The sequence below is a fragment of the Episyrphus balteatus genome, chromosome 3 (assembly GCF_945859705.1).
Source record: "Episyrphus balteatus chromosome 3, idEpiBalt1.1, whole genome shotgun sequence".
NCBI classification, from domain to species: domain Eukaryota; kingdom Metazoa; phylum Arthropoda; class Insecta; order Diptera; family Syrphidae; genus Episyrphus; species Episyrphus balteatus.
In genome coordinates, this window is record NC_079136.1 from 68,774,066 (window position 1) to 68,786,505 (window position 12,440).

At 33.2% G+C, this 12,440-nt stretch overlaps 3 protein-coding genes across 4 annotated transcripts; 1 reads left to right on the forward strand and 2 right to left on the reverse strand.

Moving 5' to 3' along the window:
- Window positions 1-2,826: 2,826 nt before the first annotated feature.
- On the reverse strand, window positions 2,827-4,364 carry LOC129916769 (translation initiation factor eIF-2B subunit epsilon-like). Of its 2 annotated transcripts, none has more exons than XM_055996904.1 (4): window positions 4,230-4,362; window positions 3,902-4,106; window positions 3,247-3,843; window positions 2,827-3,166 (listed from the first exon to the last, which is right to left on the reverse strand). In XM_055996904.1, exons 3-4 carry the CDS (start codon window positions 3,427-3,429, stop codon window positions 2,954-2,956), a joined length of 396 nt encoding a protein of 131 aa, XP_055852879.1. In that variant the 5' UTR covers window positions 3,430-3,843; window positions 3,902-4,106; window positions 4,230-4,362; the 3' UTR covers window positions 2,827-2,953. The 2 variants fall into 2 exon arrangements, 1 of the variants encoding a protein (XP_055852879.1); XR_008772546.1 differs by having other exon boundaries at window positions 3,013-3,166; window positions 4,230-4,364.
- A 1,346-nt stretch (window positions 4,365-5,710) lies between these two features.
- On the forward strand, window positions 5,711-6,274 carry LOC129916772 (ER membrane protein complex subunit 6). Its single transcript, XM_055996908.1, has 2 exons — window positions 5,711-5,939; window positions 6,010-6,274. The coding sequence occupies exons 1-2, from the start codon at window positions 5,804-5,806 to the stop codon at window positions 6,216-6,218; spliced, it is 345 nt and encodes a 114-aa protein (XP_055852883.1). The 5' UTR covers window positions 5,711-5,803; the 3' UTR covers window positions 6,219-6,274.
- A 35-nt stretch (window positions 6,275-6,309) lies between these two features.
- Window positions 6,310-11,441, reverse strand: LOC129916767 (beta-1,4-galactosyltransferase 7). The gene is made up of 3 exons (XM_055996902.1): window positions 11,217-11,441; window positions 10,568-11,153; window positions 6,310-6,556 (listed from the first exon to the last, which is right to left on the reverse strand). Exons 1-3 carry the CDS (start codon window positions 11,311-11,313, stop codon window positions 6,310-6,312), a joined length of 930 nt encoding a protein of 309 aa, XP_055852877.1. The 5' UTR covers window positions 11,314-11,441.
- Window positions 11,442-12,440: the final 999 nt, after the last annotated feature.

The following is a 12,440-nucleotide window of genomic DNA, read 5'->3' on the forward strand; positions in this document are numbered from 1 at the left end:
ATGATGCAGAAAGCATAGTTTTTGGTTTAAAAAACAATCTTTGTATTTTTTTCCAAAAACAAATTGCGCTCGAAAGAAATAATAAATTTTGCACTTTTTAGGTTATTGTAGCTTAAAGCCTAGTACGCAGCTGAAGCGAAACGAAAATTTTTGAAGTCTCCAAAGTCCACAGCGAAAGTACAAATAAAAAAATTCAAGAAAAACCATCAGAAAATAAGTTAAAAAGCAAAAACAAAACAAATTTAATTTCGTTCAAGATTTCGTTAGCGAAATTTTGTATGGAAAATTTCGTTTTGCTTCAGCTGCGTACTAGTCTTAAACCGAAAAATACCATGTCTGCTTCTACACGAAGACGCAAAAGTCAAGATTCAATGAAGAGTAAGGGAGAAAGAAAGTTCGAAAAAGAGGGATGGAAGATTTTTTACCCTGTGAGTCGCCGGCCGAAAATTTTGAGACTCATTTTGACGTTTCTCTTTGATCTTGTTCTTTTTCTTGCTGTTTTGCTTTATTTGATTTCGTCGGTGGCATAGTTCGCTTCGTCGAATGTATATTATTTGGGTGTATAGTAACTTTTTTTAATTTATTTAAATGTTTTCGTTGCACATAGAGCTGGAGTTGTTTTCTGTATATTTTGGTGCTTATTTTGGAATAAAAATACATACGAAAACGAGAACAAAATAAAACAAAAAAAATAGCTGTCAAATTTGCGTCTTATAAAAAATACTACGTAGACACAGTACACATAAAAAGGTAATATATTCCGAACTGACATTGGTCGCCAAATTGTCAAAACATGACAATTTGGCGACCAACGTCAACTACCGTAATTCTTAATTGTTTAATCTACCGACGAAAAACGCACAAAAACCGAAAAACCACGCACACAACTAATTTTTTAACATATATTTACCATTTTCCGAGACGAAACACGCAGAAAATTTGTTATTTTTCAATTTATAATTATTTCAAATGACATTTTATAAATTAAAACAAAAACAAATTTCCTGTTTACTGCGATTAGGGGGGTTCACATTGACCAACTTACCGGACAGACCAGCCGCCATTTGGTCTGATCTGATGCTGTTTTGATAATGTGAACACCCATCCGACAGCCTGTCCGGTTTGCCGGATGGTTTTCAAAAAATTTTGATTTTTTGGTGGTCGGACCGACATGTTAGTCAATTAAACGACATGTCTGTCCGGCAGACAGTGATAATCCATTCTCTCTTATTTGAGAGCAGAATAGGGTAAAGATATATTAAAAATAAGCTGAAAAATGGGTTTTGACGAAAATTGTCTGAAGAGTGTGAACGAAAAATATAATTCGGCCATCAGGCCAAATGACAACCGGTCTGTCCGGTAAGTTGGTCAATGTGAACCCCCCTATTGAAATATAAAAATTAAAGGCCGGCCTGACAGATTGGTGCCCATTTTTTGACAAAAAAAATTTGACATTTTTCGGAATATATTACCTTATTATGTGTACTGTGACGTGTAGAAGCGCGCGATGCACCGAAGGGAAAATCAAAAGGAAATTCGAAGATAATTTCTGCGCTTTGCGTCTTCGTGTAGAAGCAGACCATCGATTATTATGGCAAAGTGAAAATAAAAAACAAAATACAAATACAAAAATTCAAGACATATACATACAAATACTAACATTGACCTATTATATATGGACTGCCAGGACCAGGTTCAAGCTATGGTGGCGCCGCTTGGTAGGGCAGCGGGAAATAGTAATTTGACATCTAGTTTTGTGACATTTGCTTGTCAAAAAAAAAAAAAAAATTTAATTATTTGCAGAAATTGTCAAAGGAATTTTGTTTCCCAAGAATAAAAAGGTAACAAAAAATTAAAAATATATTAATATATTCTTTTCACAGTTTTATTCCAAGTTTTATAATTTAAATTTTTATTCTATTCTTTCATTTCAGAAAACAATTTAACAAAAATGGACAATCAAATCATTTTTACCAGCAGCAACTCAATAGGAACCCTCTAAATCTCTCAAAAGAAAATCGGACTCTCCAGAGGCAGCAGAACTCCAAACCGAATATGCAGAATAAGCCACACACGAATTACGGGATGAGTTTTACATCAAACGTGAAACGATGAGACATCAATTCATCTGGTATTCCAAGAGCAGGAATAGTCGTTGTAACCATCTTGGATCATCGGCTGCAGCAAGTTACTCTTGATGGCAATGCCAGGAGGACATCATTGGAACATTAAAAATAACCTTGGGCAAAATGAAACCCGCTCATGTTGTGGCTGGATATATACACAATGTGTTGTGGCTAATGGAATACCAACCAGCCCTAACTGAACACCCCGAATGGCAAAAGGTGCGAATGTACAAAAGTGACAGCTCGTCTGCGTGTACCTCAAGATGTAGTGGTAGCGTTGATGCATTCGACTCCCTCAGCTCTACTTATCGGGTGTCTTTTAATCGCAACGGCTCGGCTTAAGCACTCACTCAATCCCCAACTTTGAAATTGTATCAGATAACTTCTTTGAAATGTTGCCGTTGACCAGCCTCATGCAAGACTTCCGACCATGTTATCTAAATGGCAATCTCATACACACTCCCACAAGAAGTCGAAACTCTTTGAATCGCAGTGATCCATTGTTGGGCCAACAGCAATACGACAGTCCGTTCAAGAATCCAGTTATTGAACGTGATAATATCGGTGGCTTCCTAGTGAAGCTATTAGAGACCATTGTTCGATTGAAGCGAGCAATTGCTATAAAGAAATCTAAACTAAATCGACTGAAAGAAATGAATTCAGAAGCAGAAATTAAAAATGCAGCAGCAGCTGCATAAATTACTTTTGTTGTATATTCAAATTTTCTATTGAATTAAACATATTTTTTTTTCTATCCCCAAAGAGGCAGTTTTTTAAAGTTTTTTTTTATTGAAGAATCATTAAGTTAAGAAGAAAAGAAAAAGTATTTAATCGTCGTTTTCTTCTTCACTGCTGCCTTCGCTGGATTGACCTAGCCATTCTATGAGTTTCTGCAATGGTGCTTTCAACCACTCTGAATCATCATCCAACTCATTGTGCCACATGCGGATAGCTTCTTCAGACACAAATTCCTTATCATAGAGATAATGAATAATCTGGGCAACCTTGGCTCTCAGAGCTGGTTGTTCTTCACAGTATTCCTAAAAGTTTTAAAAATAATAAAAAGAAAAAAAGGTCAAAATCTTTTTTTAAGAATACAAAAACTTCACACACGACTTACCTGAATTGCCTTCAAACAATCCAACATAGAATCATCGCTTTTTATATAATTTGAAACAACCATACCCAAGCGACTCAATACCTGATTGATGGCACTTAAGACATTTGTTGTTGTTGCCTCTTTAATTGGATCTAAACTGAATACCGCTTTGACGATACTGAAATTTACTTCCTTTAAAGACATATTGTAGACATAGCGAGATGAGTTGATTTCAAGAATCAAGAAATCCGGATTGGATTTGAGTTGAATTCCACGTGCCAAAGAGTCCAAGACTTCGGATAAAAATACTGTAGATGAGGTGCATGCAAGAAAGGAGCCACGCTATGATTAGCAGGAATATAGTTTCTATTGGTACAAGGTGATTACTACTTGCATCATCAGGTATTGGAGAGCCTTGGTGTGAATCATCATCTTCGTCACTGGTTGTTGAATTGTAATGGCTTTCGTCCGCATTGATTAGATGTGATAGTCTCATCATTTTTGGAATTTCTGTTTTTGTCGATTGCGTTGGTAATTCATCTTCTGAATCGGATGCGAAGAGCTCTTCTGTGTCGTTGTTGAGGATGTAAACTTTGTCTCCGATTTTTTCTGTTTCATCTGTGTAAAAACTAAATGGATGATTCAATTCATCATAAATACTTTTTTAATAACTTACCATTTTCCCCATGAGCTTTTTTAACAAGAACTTTCTCTATATTCGACTTCTGTGGAATAACACAACCATCGCCAACCACCGAACCCAAGATAATTGATGATTTAGCTCCGATTTTCGCTCCAGGCTCCACACCACAAAAACTTTTTGGCTGTTCGGGCGAGGGCATTTTGACGTCCTTCCATCCAAAACGATTCCACGATTGCATCTGAAAAAAAAAAGAAACAAAATGAAAATTATTGAAAAAGGAACATTTAATTTTTTTTAATAACTTTCGATTAATAATAAATTGAAATAAAAAACATTTTCCAACACGATTCAATTATTTTACCTCGATATTTTATTTCGAACAAACATTTTAAAATACTTTTTTTTCTGAAAGAATTCTTTTCTTCCAAAACGTCAAAAAGTAGATTTCAAAAAAGACAGGTGCTACTCATTTTTATAAGAAAAATATGTAGATGGCCATAGTTTCTATGTACAAAAATGGTAGTTCAAGCCATCTGACGGAAGATGTCGCTACGCTAACTGAGTTCTATTTACCACTTTCTTCCACAGGCGCTAGTAATCATTGAACCACATTTTCAAAAATTTTGTATGGAAACGAGAATCAACTAGCAGTCCATATATAATAGGTCAATGAATACAAATTATGGGCTAAATTTTAGCTAAAATCTATCCCATACAAATTATCGAAAACTTGTATGGGAATTTTATCTCGGCTAAAATTTAGCGCGAACAGAGTACCAGGCTAAAACATCAGAAAATAATGTCGTTTTCTATTGACGAATCTCAGAATGAGATTTGTGGATTTGACAGCTGAAAGGGGGGGGTGAAGAGGGGAAATAGTGGATAAATCTCAGATTTCATGATTTATTTGCGTCCTGAGATTCAAAAAAATGACAAAAAAATGAATCTGAGATTCAAGAATCTGATTCTGGATTTTTATCAAGATTCACGCATACAAACACATGCACTTTCACACACACTCCTCTGTTTGACATTTGTCTGAACATTTGTTGTTGTTTTATTTTTTCTATACGCACAGATTTCGCACACAATTACAAAACTAGATTTCATATTCTATTTGCAGTGGAAAATCTGACAATTTTACACAAAATTCTCAAAAGTCAATAGAAAACGACATAAGTTTTAAAACGAAAAGTAAAAAAAATAATTTTTGTTGTGCACTTCGTTTCGCTTCAGTTGCGTACTAGGCTTTAGCAACCAGTTAAGTGTGACCCATCCCTAATCTATTTTTCCTCCAAATGTAATGTAATGTAATCAAACAGTTCTTTTTCTCTTTTCAGTTCTTCTGACATTTCGAAAAAAACCATCAATTTTTTGACAGCTGAACAAATTTATGTCGTTTTCCAAAATTCAAGGAGTGACACTCCTAGCTATATAATCACTCCAAAAGGAGTGATTTCAAATTCCAAAATTGAAAAAGGAGTGAAGTTTTGGAGTGAATTCTTCACTCCCAAAATTTTGAAGGAGTGACGGAGTGATTACCAATACTTCTACATTTGACTTCATGGACTTCATGGACTGCTTGTCAAATTGTTGGGTGGTTGTTTTAACTTTTTTTTGTGAAGGAAATTATATTTATTTACAAAAAAAATTCAATAAAGTATTGTAAAAAACCACTAAAAGTGAACTTAAAAGATTGTGTTATTATTTTATTCATTATTTCGTGTTACAAACACATGCAAAGCAAACGTCAAATCACTCCACTTGTCAAATTCTTCGTGAACAAATTCCAAAATTGCACGAAAAAGGAGTGATTCACTCCCATAATTTTGGAAAACGACATTATAAAAAAAAAAAATCGTATCACCACGAATTAACCAATTTAAATTTTTTCTAATCAAAAAATATTTAATTAAAAAACAAATCCACAATAAAATGACTACCCGTGTTAAAACTCGTGAATTAAAAAGTGGAGAAATTGTTGCCTACAGTGAATCGGCGATTCGAAACAATGCAGCTGCCGTCGAATATTGTCGAACCTCAATGGCTGCCTTGTCTGGTTGTTCTGCTGGTAAGCAAATACAATTTCAATATTCTCATGTTTTTTCTTATCAATCTACTTTATATTTGTTTAAAAAAAGGAATCTTGGGACTCACCGGTATTCTTGGATTCATGCTTTATTTAATAGCAGTTTTGGGTTTGTGGTGTTTACTTCTTTTGAAATCTGGAACTCAATGGAAAAAATACTTCATCAGTCGTCAGAGTCTCCTTACGAATGGCTTCTTGGGAGGACTTTGTACCTATGTCCTGTTTTGGACATTCTTATACGGAATGGTTCATGTTTATTAAGGTTTCAGAGAGAGCTTAGTTTTTAGTTAATTGTGTGCAAATATAGACAAAACATTTTTTTGGAAATTTTGATTATTCTTTTTATTTATCGTCATGTAGGAGCATTAGCGGCAGCCGCAACCCCGGAACAATCGCACCAGGGTGTTGTCTTCATGTCGCAAGTCAGAATTATGTTGACAACGGTTATGGGAATTGCATTGATAGTCAGACTGGTGACTCCACTTATGTTGTATTGGAGAGTGTCGAGTCCAGTTTGTCGGTCTCGTTTGCGTGTTACTTCCTTTTGGTTGAAGCATTTTTGAGTATCTCGTTTCCGGTGAAGTCTGTTATGGATATGTCTGGAATTGAGGGAAAGATTTTAGTATATATTCTGTGTGAATTGTGTTAAGGTCATTTAAGACTTAAAATTTAGTTTTTTGATATAAACCATCAAGACTTTGATAATAACTGAGAAGTTTATAAAAGGAAGCTTAGTGTAGAGAGGAAAAGCAATAGGTACTATCAATTCCAATATATCGGGCAAAAACATTAATATAATAGGGTGCTGGCACGTGAGGTCGGCCACCCCTAGAAGTCGGCCACTCCTAGTTTAATTGACTGTTAATCGAAAAATATATAAAGAGTTTTTGGTTCCGTTTAAAGCCAATGCAGCTCTTGGATTATTTGTTAAAGAGGTGCATGGTTGCATTTTATATACATAGGAACAAGTAGATGTAGTGATTAAGAAAAGTGTTTTATTTAATAAATATTAAGGTTAAGATGATGTTTCTTTTACAATGTTTTCACCATAAAAATAAAAATAAAAAAAAAAAAAAAAAATTGTAAACTTTTCAATAAATCGAGGGCGGAGACCTTAGCCAACAGTTTTTGTACACTTTTCTAGTAGTCGGTGTCCTTGTCCGACTAGTGAAGAATATGTTTTTTTTTTGCTTATTTCGAGTAAATTTAAATGGAAATCAAGTTAAAGTTTAAAAATTCATTAATATTTTAAATGATCGAATGTTTTTTGTTTTAATTCAGTAGGAGGTCTTTCGTTTTACTTATAGTTTATTAGAAATTGGTCTTCTTTTGAAACCTTATACAACAAGATCTCGTCATACAATGACCTTCTATCTTTAAGTTTCACGTTAATAGCTTAAGCGTCCAGAAGAAGTTTGTTGTTTTTATCAATAGTTTTTGAAGAAATAATTTTCAGGCATTACATTTTATAAAATATAATTAAAAATCCGTAGATTCTCTTATTGGTCTGCTTTAAAAAAATCTTATTAAGATAAACAATTAAAAAGGATATTTCATTCATATTTCTAACTATTTTTATAGAGAAAGTCTTCTTATAATTTGAGCAAAATGTACATTTTATTTTTTAACTTTAAACTAGAGTAAAAATATTGACCAAGATAAGTATAGCTAGTTTGCTCAGGTGGTAAGTGTGCTGCTGGTGAGTTAAAGTCTTTATTCTCATCCCTATTTAAATAAGATATTTTGGTTTATACCATAGAGAAATCTTATCGTTTTAGTTCTATTTTATGTGGTATATTTTTCTATGTGCGGAAAGTGAAGTAGCAAATCCATCACGATTTACCATATTCAGTCCAAGAAAAAAAAAATTAAAAGCGTGTAAGTTGATGAGAAAAGTTAGAGGTCATAATAGCAGAAATCAGCCTTAGAAAAATAAGCCACTTTAAAATAAAATGATGCACACTTTAAATCCAATCTTCTTAAAACAATAACTATAAACGGAATCCACTTAAACTCTCTTAAATTTCAAGTGAACTTCATTTAATTTTTACAAGAATTTTCCTAAAAAAAAATCAACTAAAAATGAAAAGATTTCTAATAAATTATATGTGCGTACTTGTTGATATTTTCTTTTTAAAAAAGGAAATCATTTGAAATTAAGGTGAAAATCTTCTAAATGCTTGAGAGTTATTTTATTTTTTTGTCAGATGCAATGTTTTTTTTTTTTTTTTGATCAACGTTGAAAAAATTAACATGAAACATTTTTAAATTAAAGTCGAAACAACTTTAACAAATTTTAAATTTTTTATCAGACCTCAATAAAATAAATAATTTTCAACAGTGAGATAGCCTGATGACAAAGCAAAAGCCTGGTGACTCAAGAGTTCGCGACCCTAGAACAACAAGGTTCTAAGTACACCCAAGTGTGTTTTGAGAAAAACGCTTCTGAATATTGAAACACCTTTATACGGTAACTGTGTATTAAAAGTTTGATTTTTTGTTTTTTTGTTTATAATTCGATGAGTTTATAGGAAATCTTTAAGATTTTAGCTTAAAACACTAATAAAAACACATTTGTAACCCTTAAATTTGACTTTAAAAAACCATATAGGACTTCGTTGCTCAACGATGCGACAGTTAAATTTAGAACAATAAGGTTCTATGTACAATTTTTATTCTTGTGACCTTAGTTATTCGATATTGAAGAATTGGGATGTGTTGAAATAAAAAGATTTAAATAATTTTTTTCCTTTTGTTTAAGAGTGGTGGATTGCAGCAATTATTTATTATTTTTATAATTAATTCTATTTCCAAAAAATAAACAAAGTCTAATTGCTCAGCATTCAATTTTTTCGTCTAAACATGTAACAAATTTCTAACTGCTAGAGCAAAATAGATAGCGGGAATCGAAAGAGCACCACGATTTTACCTCGATTTGATATATAACTCATTTTTTTTCAAAATTGTCGGTTAGAACCTTGTTGTTCTAAGGTCGCGAGTTGTAGGCTCGACAACCAGTGGCTGCCAATATTTTCAATTTGTTCGAAATTAAAATGTTTTCACACCAACTGATACTCTGAATCAATCTTGACGATGCGATCAATAGGACTCAAATTCAAATTTAAAAATTCAAACTAAAATTTAAACAGAAAAGCCTCCAAAACAGAGCCGGTTTAACAGCTTTTATCTTAAGTTCTATTCCTCGCATCGTCAAAATTGATCTCTTAAGGTTTACCTCCTGAATATAATGGTGTAGCTGTGGCTGTAGCTTGTAGCGCAAGTTGAAGAATTCTTAACTTTAACCTCAGTTGCAGCCTACTTTTGTAGGGTTTTGCGTCAGCAAAATTTTGACAGTACTACAAGCTACAGCCACAGCTACACCATTGTATTCAGCCAGTTAGGGAAAATGACGTTTCGCTTCAGATGCTTACTATTCTTAAAACCCAAATTTTCGAAAGTTTGAAAAAATCTGGTAGTATTGGTATTATTGGGCCTATTCTTCCGTTTCTGTTATTCTGTTATGAAATCATCATATCATAAAGGATATAAAAATAAAAGATCTTTATAATTGGTATCAGGAGTTCGATATTTTATAAAAGCCTGTTATGAAACTTCGAAACTGCTATAAACAAAGCAAACAGAACTTACATTTAAAATACCAATTATAAAAGATATTTTATTTGTATATCTTTTATGATTCATAACAGAATAACAGAAACGGCAGAATAGGCACATATAAATGTACATATTTACTTTTACATTTATTTTTCAATCTTTTTTCAAAACACACCGATTTGGCAAGTGTTCCCCTTTTTAAAGAATATCAACGAAAATGAACTATTGAAAATTCACTACTGTTTTCAACTTCAATCAGGGACTTAAAATAGTTGAACAATTAAATTCTGTAACTAATGGCGACATCAACACCAGAAATGCCGCAAACATTGAAGTGAATAACTTCGACGGGGTCTATTCGTTTCTGCTCAAGTAGAAAGGTCTTTCAGCTCATTTAAGACGCTTCTTAAAGACAATCGCAGGAGGTTGTTTCCTGACAACTTTTCTTCCTTTTTTTTCTTTTATTTGATTTTAACTTGCATTTCTTGATTTTTTTTAGGTTAAAAAAATGTTTTTGAGCGGAATTACTAGAGCGGTGATAAGAGGATTGCTTACAACTGATATGAAAGGCTTTAGAAATATCGAAATTTTCCAGGAAGCGAGTATAAATAATATAACTATAGGGAGATAGTCTGTTGGAAGGCCTTCCTTTTATATTGAAACTATTAAGTGCGTCTTATTTTTACCATCAATACAGACAGAATCAGATTTGTCGTAAATGTGAGCTAGGTAGAAAAGAAAGTTTTTAACCGACCGACAGTATATATCATTGACAGAGGAGAGTGGATTTGAAAATCTAAAAGAGAGTTTAACAACTGGAGGAAATAGTGGATCAATGGTTGGAGAAGGTACGGTTATTTGTTGAATGGTAGAAGATTTGATGTTAATTTTTTTTAAGATTGTGGGGAGAGCCTTGAATTTTGAAAAGTATTTAAAAGTAAAGTGAATAAAACAAATTAGTATTCTAACAATTACTTTCGTCTTCTTTTACTTACCGAAATGTATCATTCACTCCTGTTCCTATATTCTTAGGTCGTGTGACCTCCAACTCTGCATCTTTTATTCGAACATAAAACTCATCATCCTCGAGTCCCCAACCCCAATACCTGTTGGACATTCCATTCATGAGTTGAAAATGTTCCCTCTTAACCAACAAAACACCCCCAACAAAAGTTTCATAATGATACTTTGGATGGAACTCTGGCGATGCTATATGATGGGGTCCCTTCTCAGGATACTTATATATCAGTTTATCGTTATTTGGCAGAAGATCAACATCATGCATTGCAATGTGATCAAAATTTAATTTTGTGAATAGGAAACCAACATTTATGAGTGAAGCTCGATTGAATCGATATCTATCGACTTGATTGAGCACAAAAATATGATGGTTAACATTCTGGCGTCGCAGGAAGTCTGTTATATGTGGCACAAATTGCAAGAGTTCGTCAAAACGATCTCTAAATGGAACTAAAATTGCTAGTTTGTGAGTGGACCCGGAATTGATGGTGAGTGTGTCACTAGGAATATCATTTTTTGATTTTAATGAAACACCGGGTATATTATTAGGACAATCACAGTCTGTAAAAGAATTTAATTTCAATTCAATGTGGGTGGGTAATAAGGATTGTTATTTTGTCTTACCGGAATTTAAAGGTAAAATGCTAAGAAGAATTAAACCACCAGTACAAAGGCACAATCCACAAATGAGGAAAAGCTTTAAATTGCTATGAGTGTTCATCTTGCAGACATTGTGTTATGTTTCGTGGAGTGATTTAACATAATCTATCTTATTAATTAAAACAAATAAAAATATTATAAAAATTGTTAGAGGAATTTTTAAAGATGCATGTTGAAACAACACTAAAATTTTTTTGACATTTCTTTTTTATTTTTCGATGAATTAGAAATTATCGATAGTTTTTCGATAGTTGAGGATGTGTTCGTGAGGTTAGAGATTTTTGGGTAGATATACATTTTTTTGGAGAGTTTAAGGGCAGCTTCTACTACGGCAAATGATAACAGAGTCCCATGTAGAAAAATGGAAAGTCAGCTATTACATGAAGCCTCAAGAGGCTTGACTCTTTTTTCTAATTTTCTTTTGATAATCATTCTGTGAGGCGCGTACTATTACACGATGCCTCTTGAGTCCAGGACTCAAATTTGACATTTCTCTTTTGATTTAAAATTTGTTGTTGAATTGCACCAAGAAGCAAAAAGAAATGGAAGAGAATGTTGAAAAAAGGAAAAGTGGAAAAAGAAACGTCAAAAAAGAGTCACAGAATTCCTACCCACGACTCTCTGGTCGGATAATTTTTTGTTTCATCTTTTTTCTCTTTTGTACTCATTACGTTTGAAAAGAGGCGCGCCTCTTGAGGCTTCATGTAATAAGCCTGGTACGCTGCTCCCGCTAAATTTTACCTCCCATACAAATTATCGAAAATTTTTAGCCGAGATAAAATGGATCCCATACAAGTTATCGATAACTTGTATGGGAATTTTATCTCAGCTAAAATTTAGCGCGAACAGCGTACCAGGCTATAGCTGACAAAAAGACGTGAAGCCTAGAGCACAGATCGGGAAAAAACAAATTTTATCTCTACAATTTGGGAGCGTATCGGAATCTTGCTTTTTAAAATCCCGTTTTTCGAAAATCCCGAAAAAAAAGTTTCAAAATCCCGTTTACTAAAATACCGCTTTTTTAAATCCCGTTTTCTGAAATCCCGCATTTTAAAATCCGGTAAAATCCCGAAAATCCCGATTTTTTTTACAAAATACATGCTTAATTCACATATAAAAAAATCATGAGAAATAGACAAAAAATTATTAAAACTGATTTTTTGCGTTGTAAAGCCCACACAATATGTA

What these genes read in the sequence shown, in the direction of transcription:
- LOC129916769 (XM_055996904.1), bottom strand. Translation starts at nt 3,429, where the DNA reads ATGTCTTTAAAGGAAGTAAATTTCAGTATCGTCAAAGCGGTATTCAGT. An exon ending in ATTGTTTGAAGGCAATTCAG is followed by an intron (nt 3,167 to 3,246) that starts GTAAGTCGTGTG and finishes TAAAACTTTTAG; the next exon opens with GAATACTGTGAAGAACAACC.
- LOC129916767 (XM_055996902.1), bottom strand. Translation starts at nt 11,313, where the DNA reads ATGAACACTCATAGCAATTTAAAGCTTTTCCTCATTTGTGGATTGTGC. An exon ending in CATTTTACCTTTAAATTCCG is followed by an intron (nt 11,154 to 11,216) that starts GTAAGACAAAAT and finishes ATTCTTTTACAG; the next exon opens with ACTGTGATTGTCCTAATAAT. An exon ending in GGAGTGAATGATACATTTCG is followed by an intron (nt 6,557 to 10,567) that starts GTAAGTAAAAGA and finishes CCTCAATTCCAG; the next exon opens with ACATATCCATAACAGACTTC.
- LOC129916772 (XM_055996908.1), top strand. Translation starts at nt 5,804, where the DNA reads ATGACTACCCGTGTTAAAACTCGTGAATTAAAAAGTGGAGAAATTGTT. An exon ending in CTTGTCTGGTTGTTCTGCTG is followed by an intron (nt 5,940 to 6,009) that starts GTAAGCAAATAC and finishes GTTTAAAAAAAG; the next exon opens with GAATCTTGGGACTCACCGGT.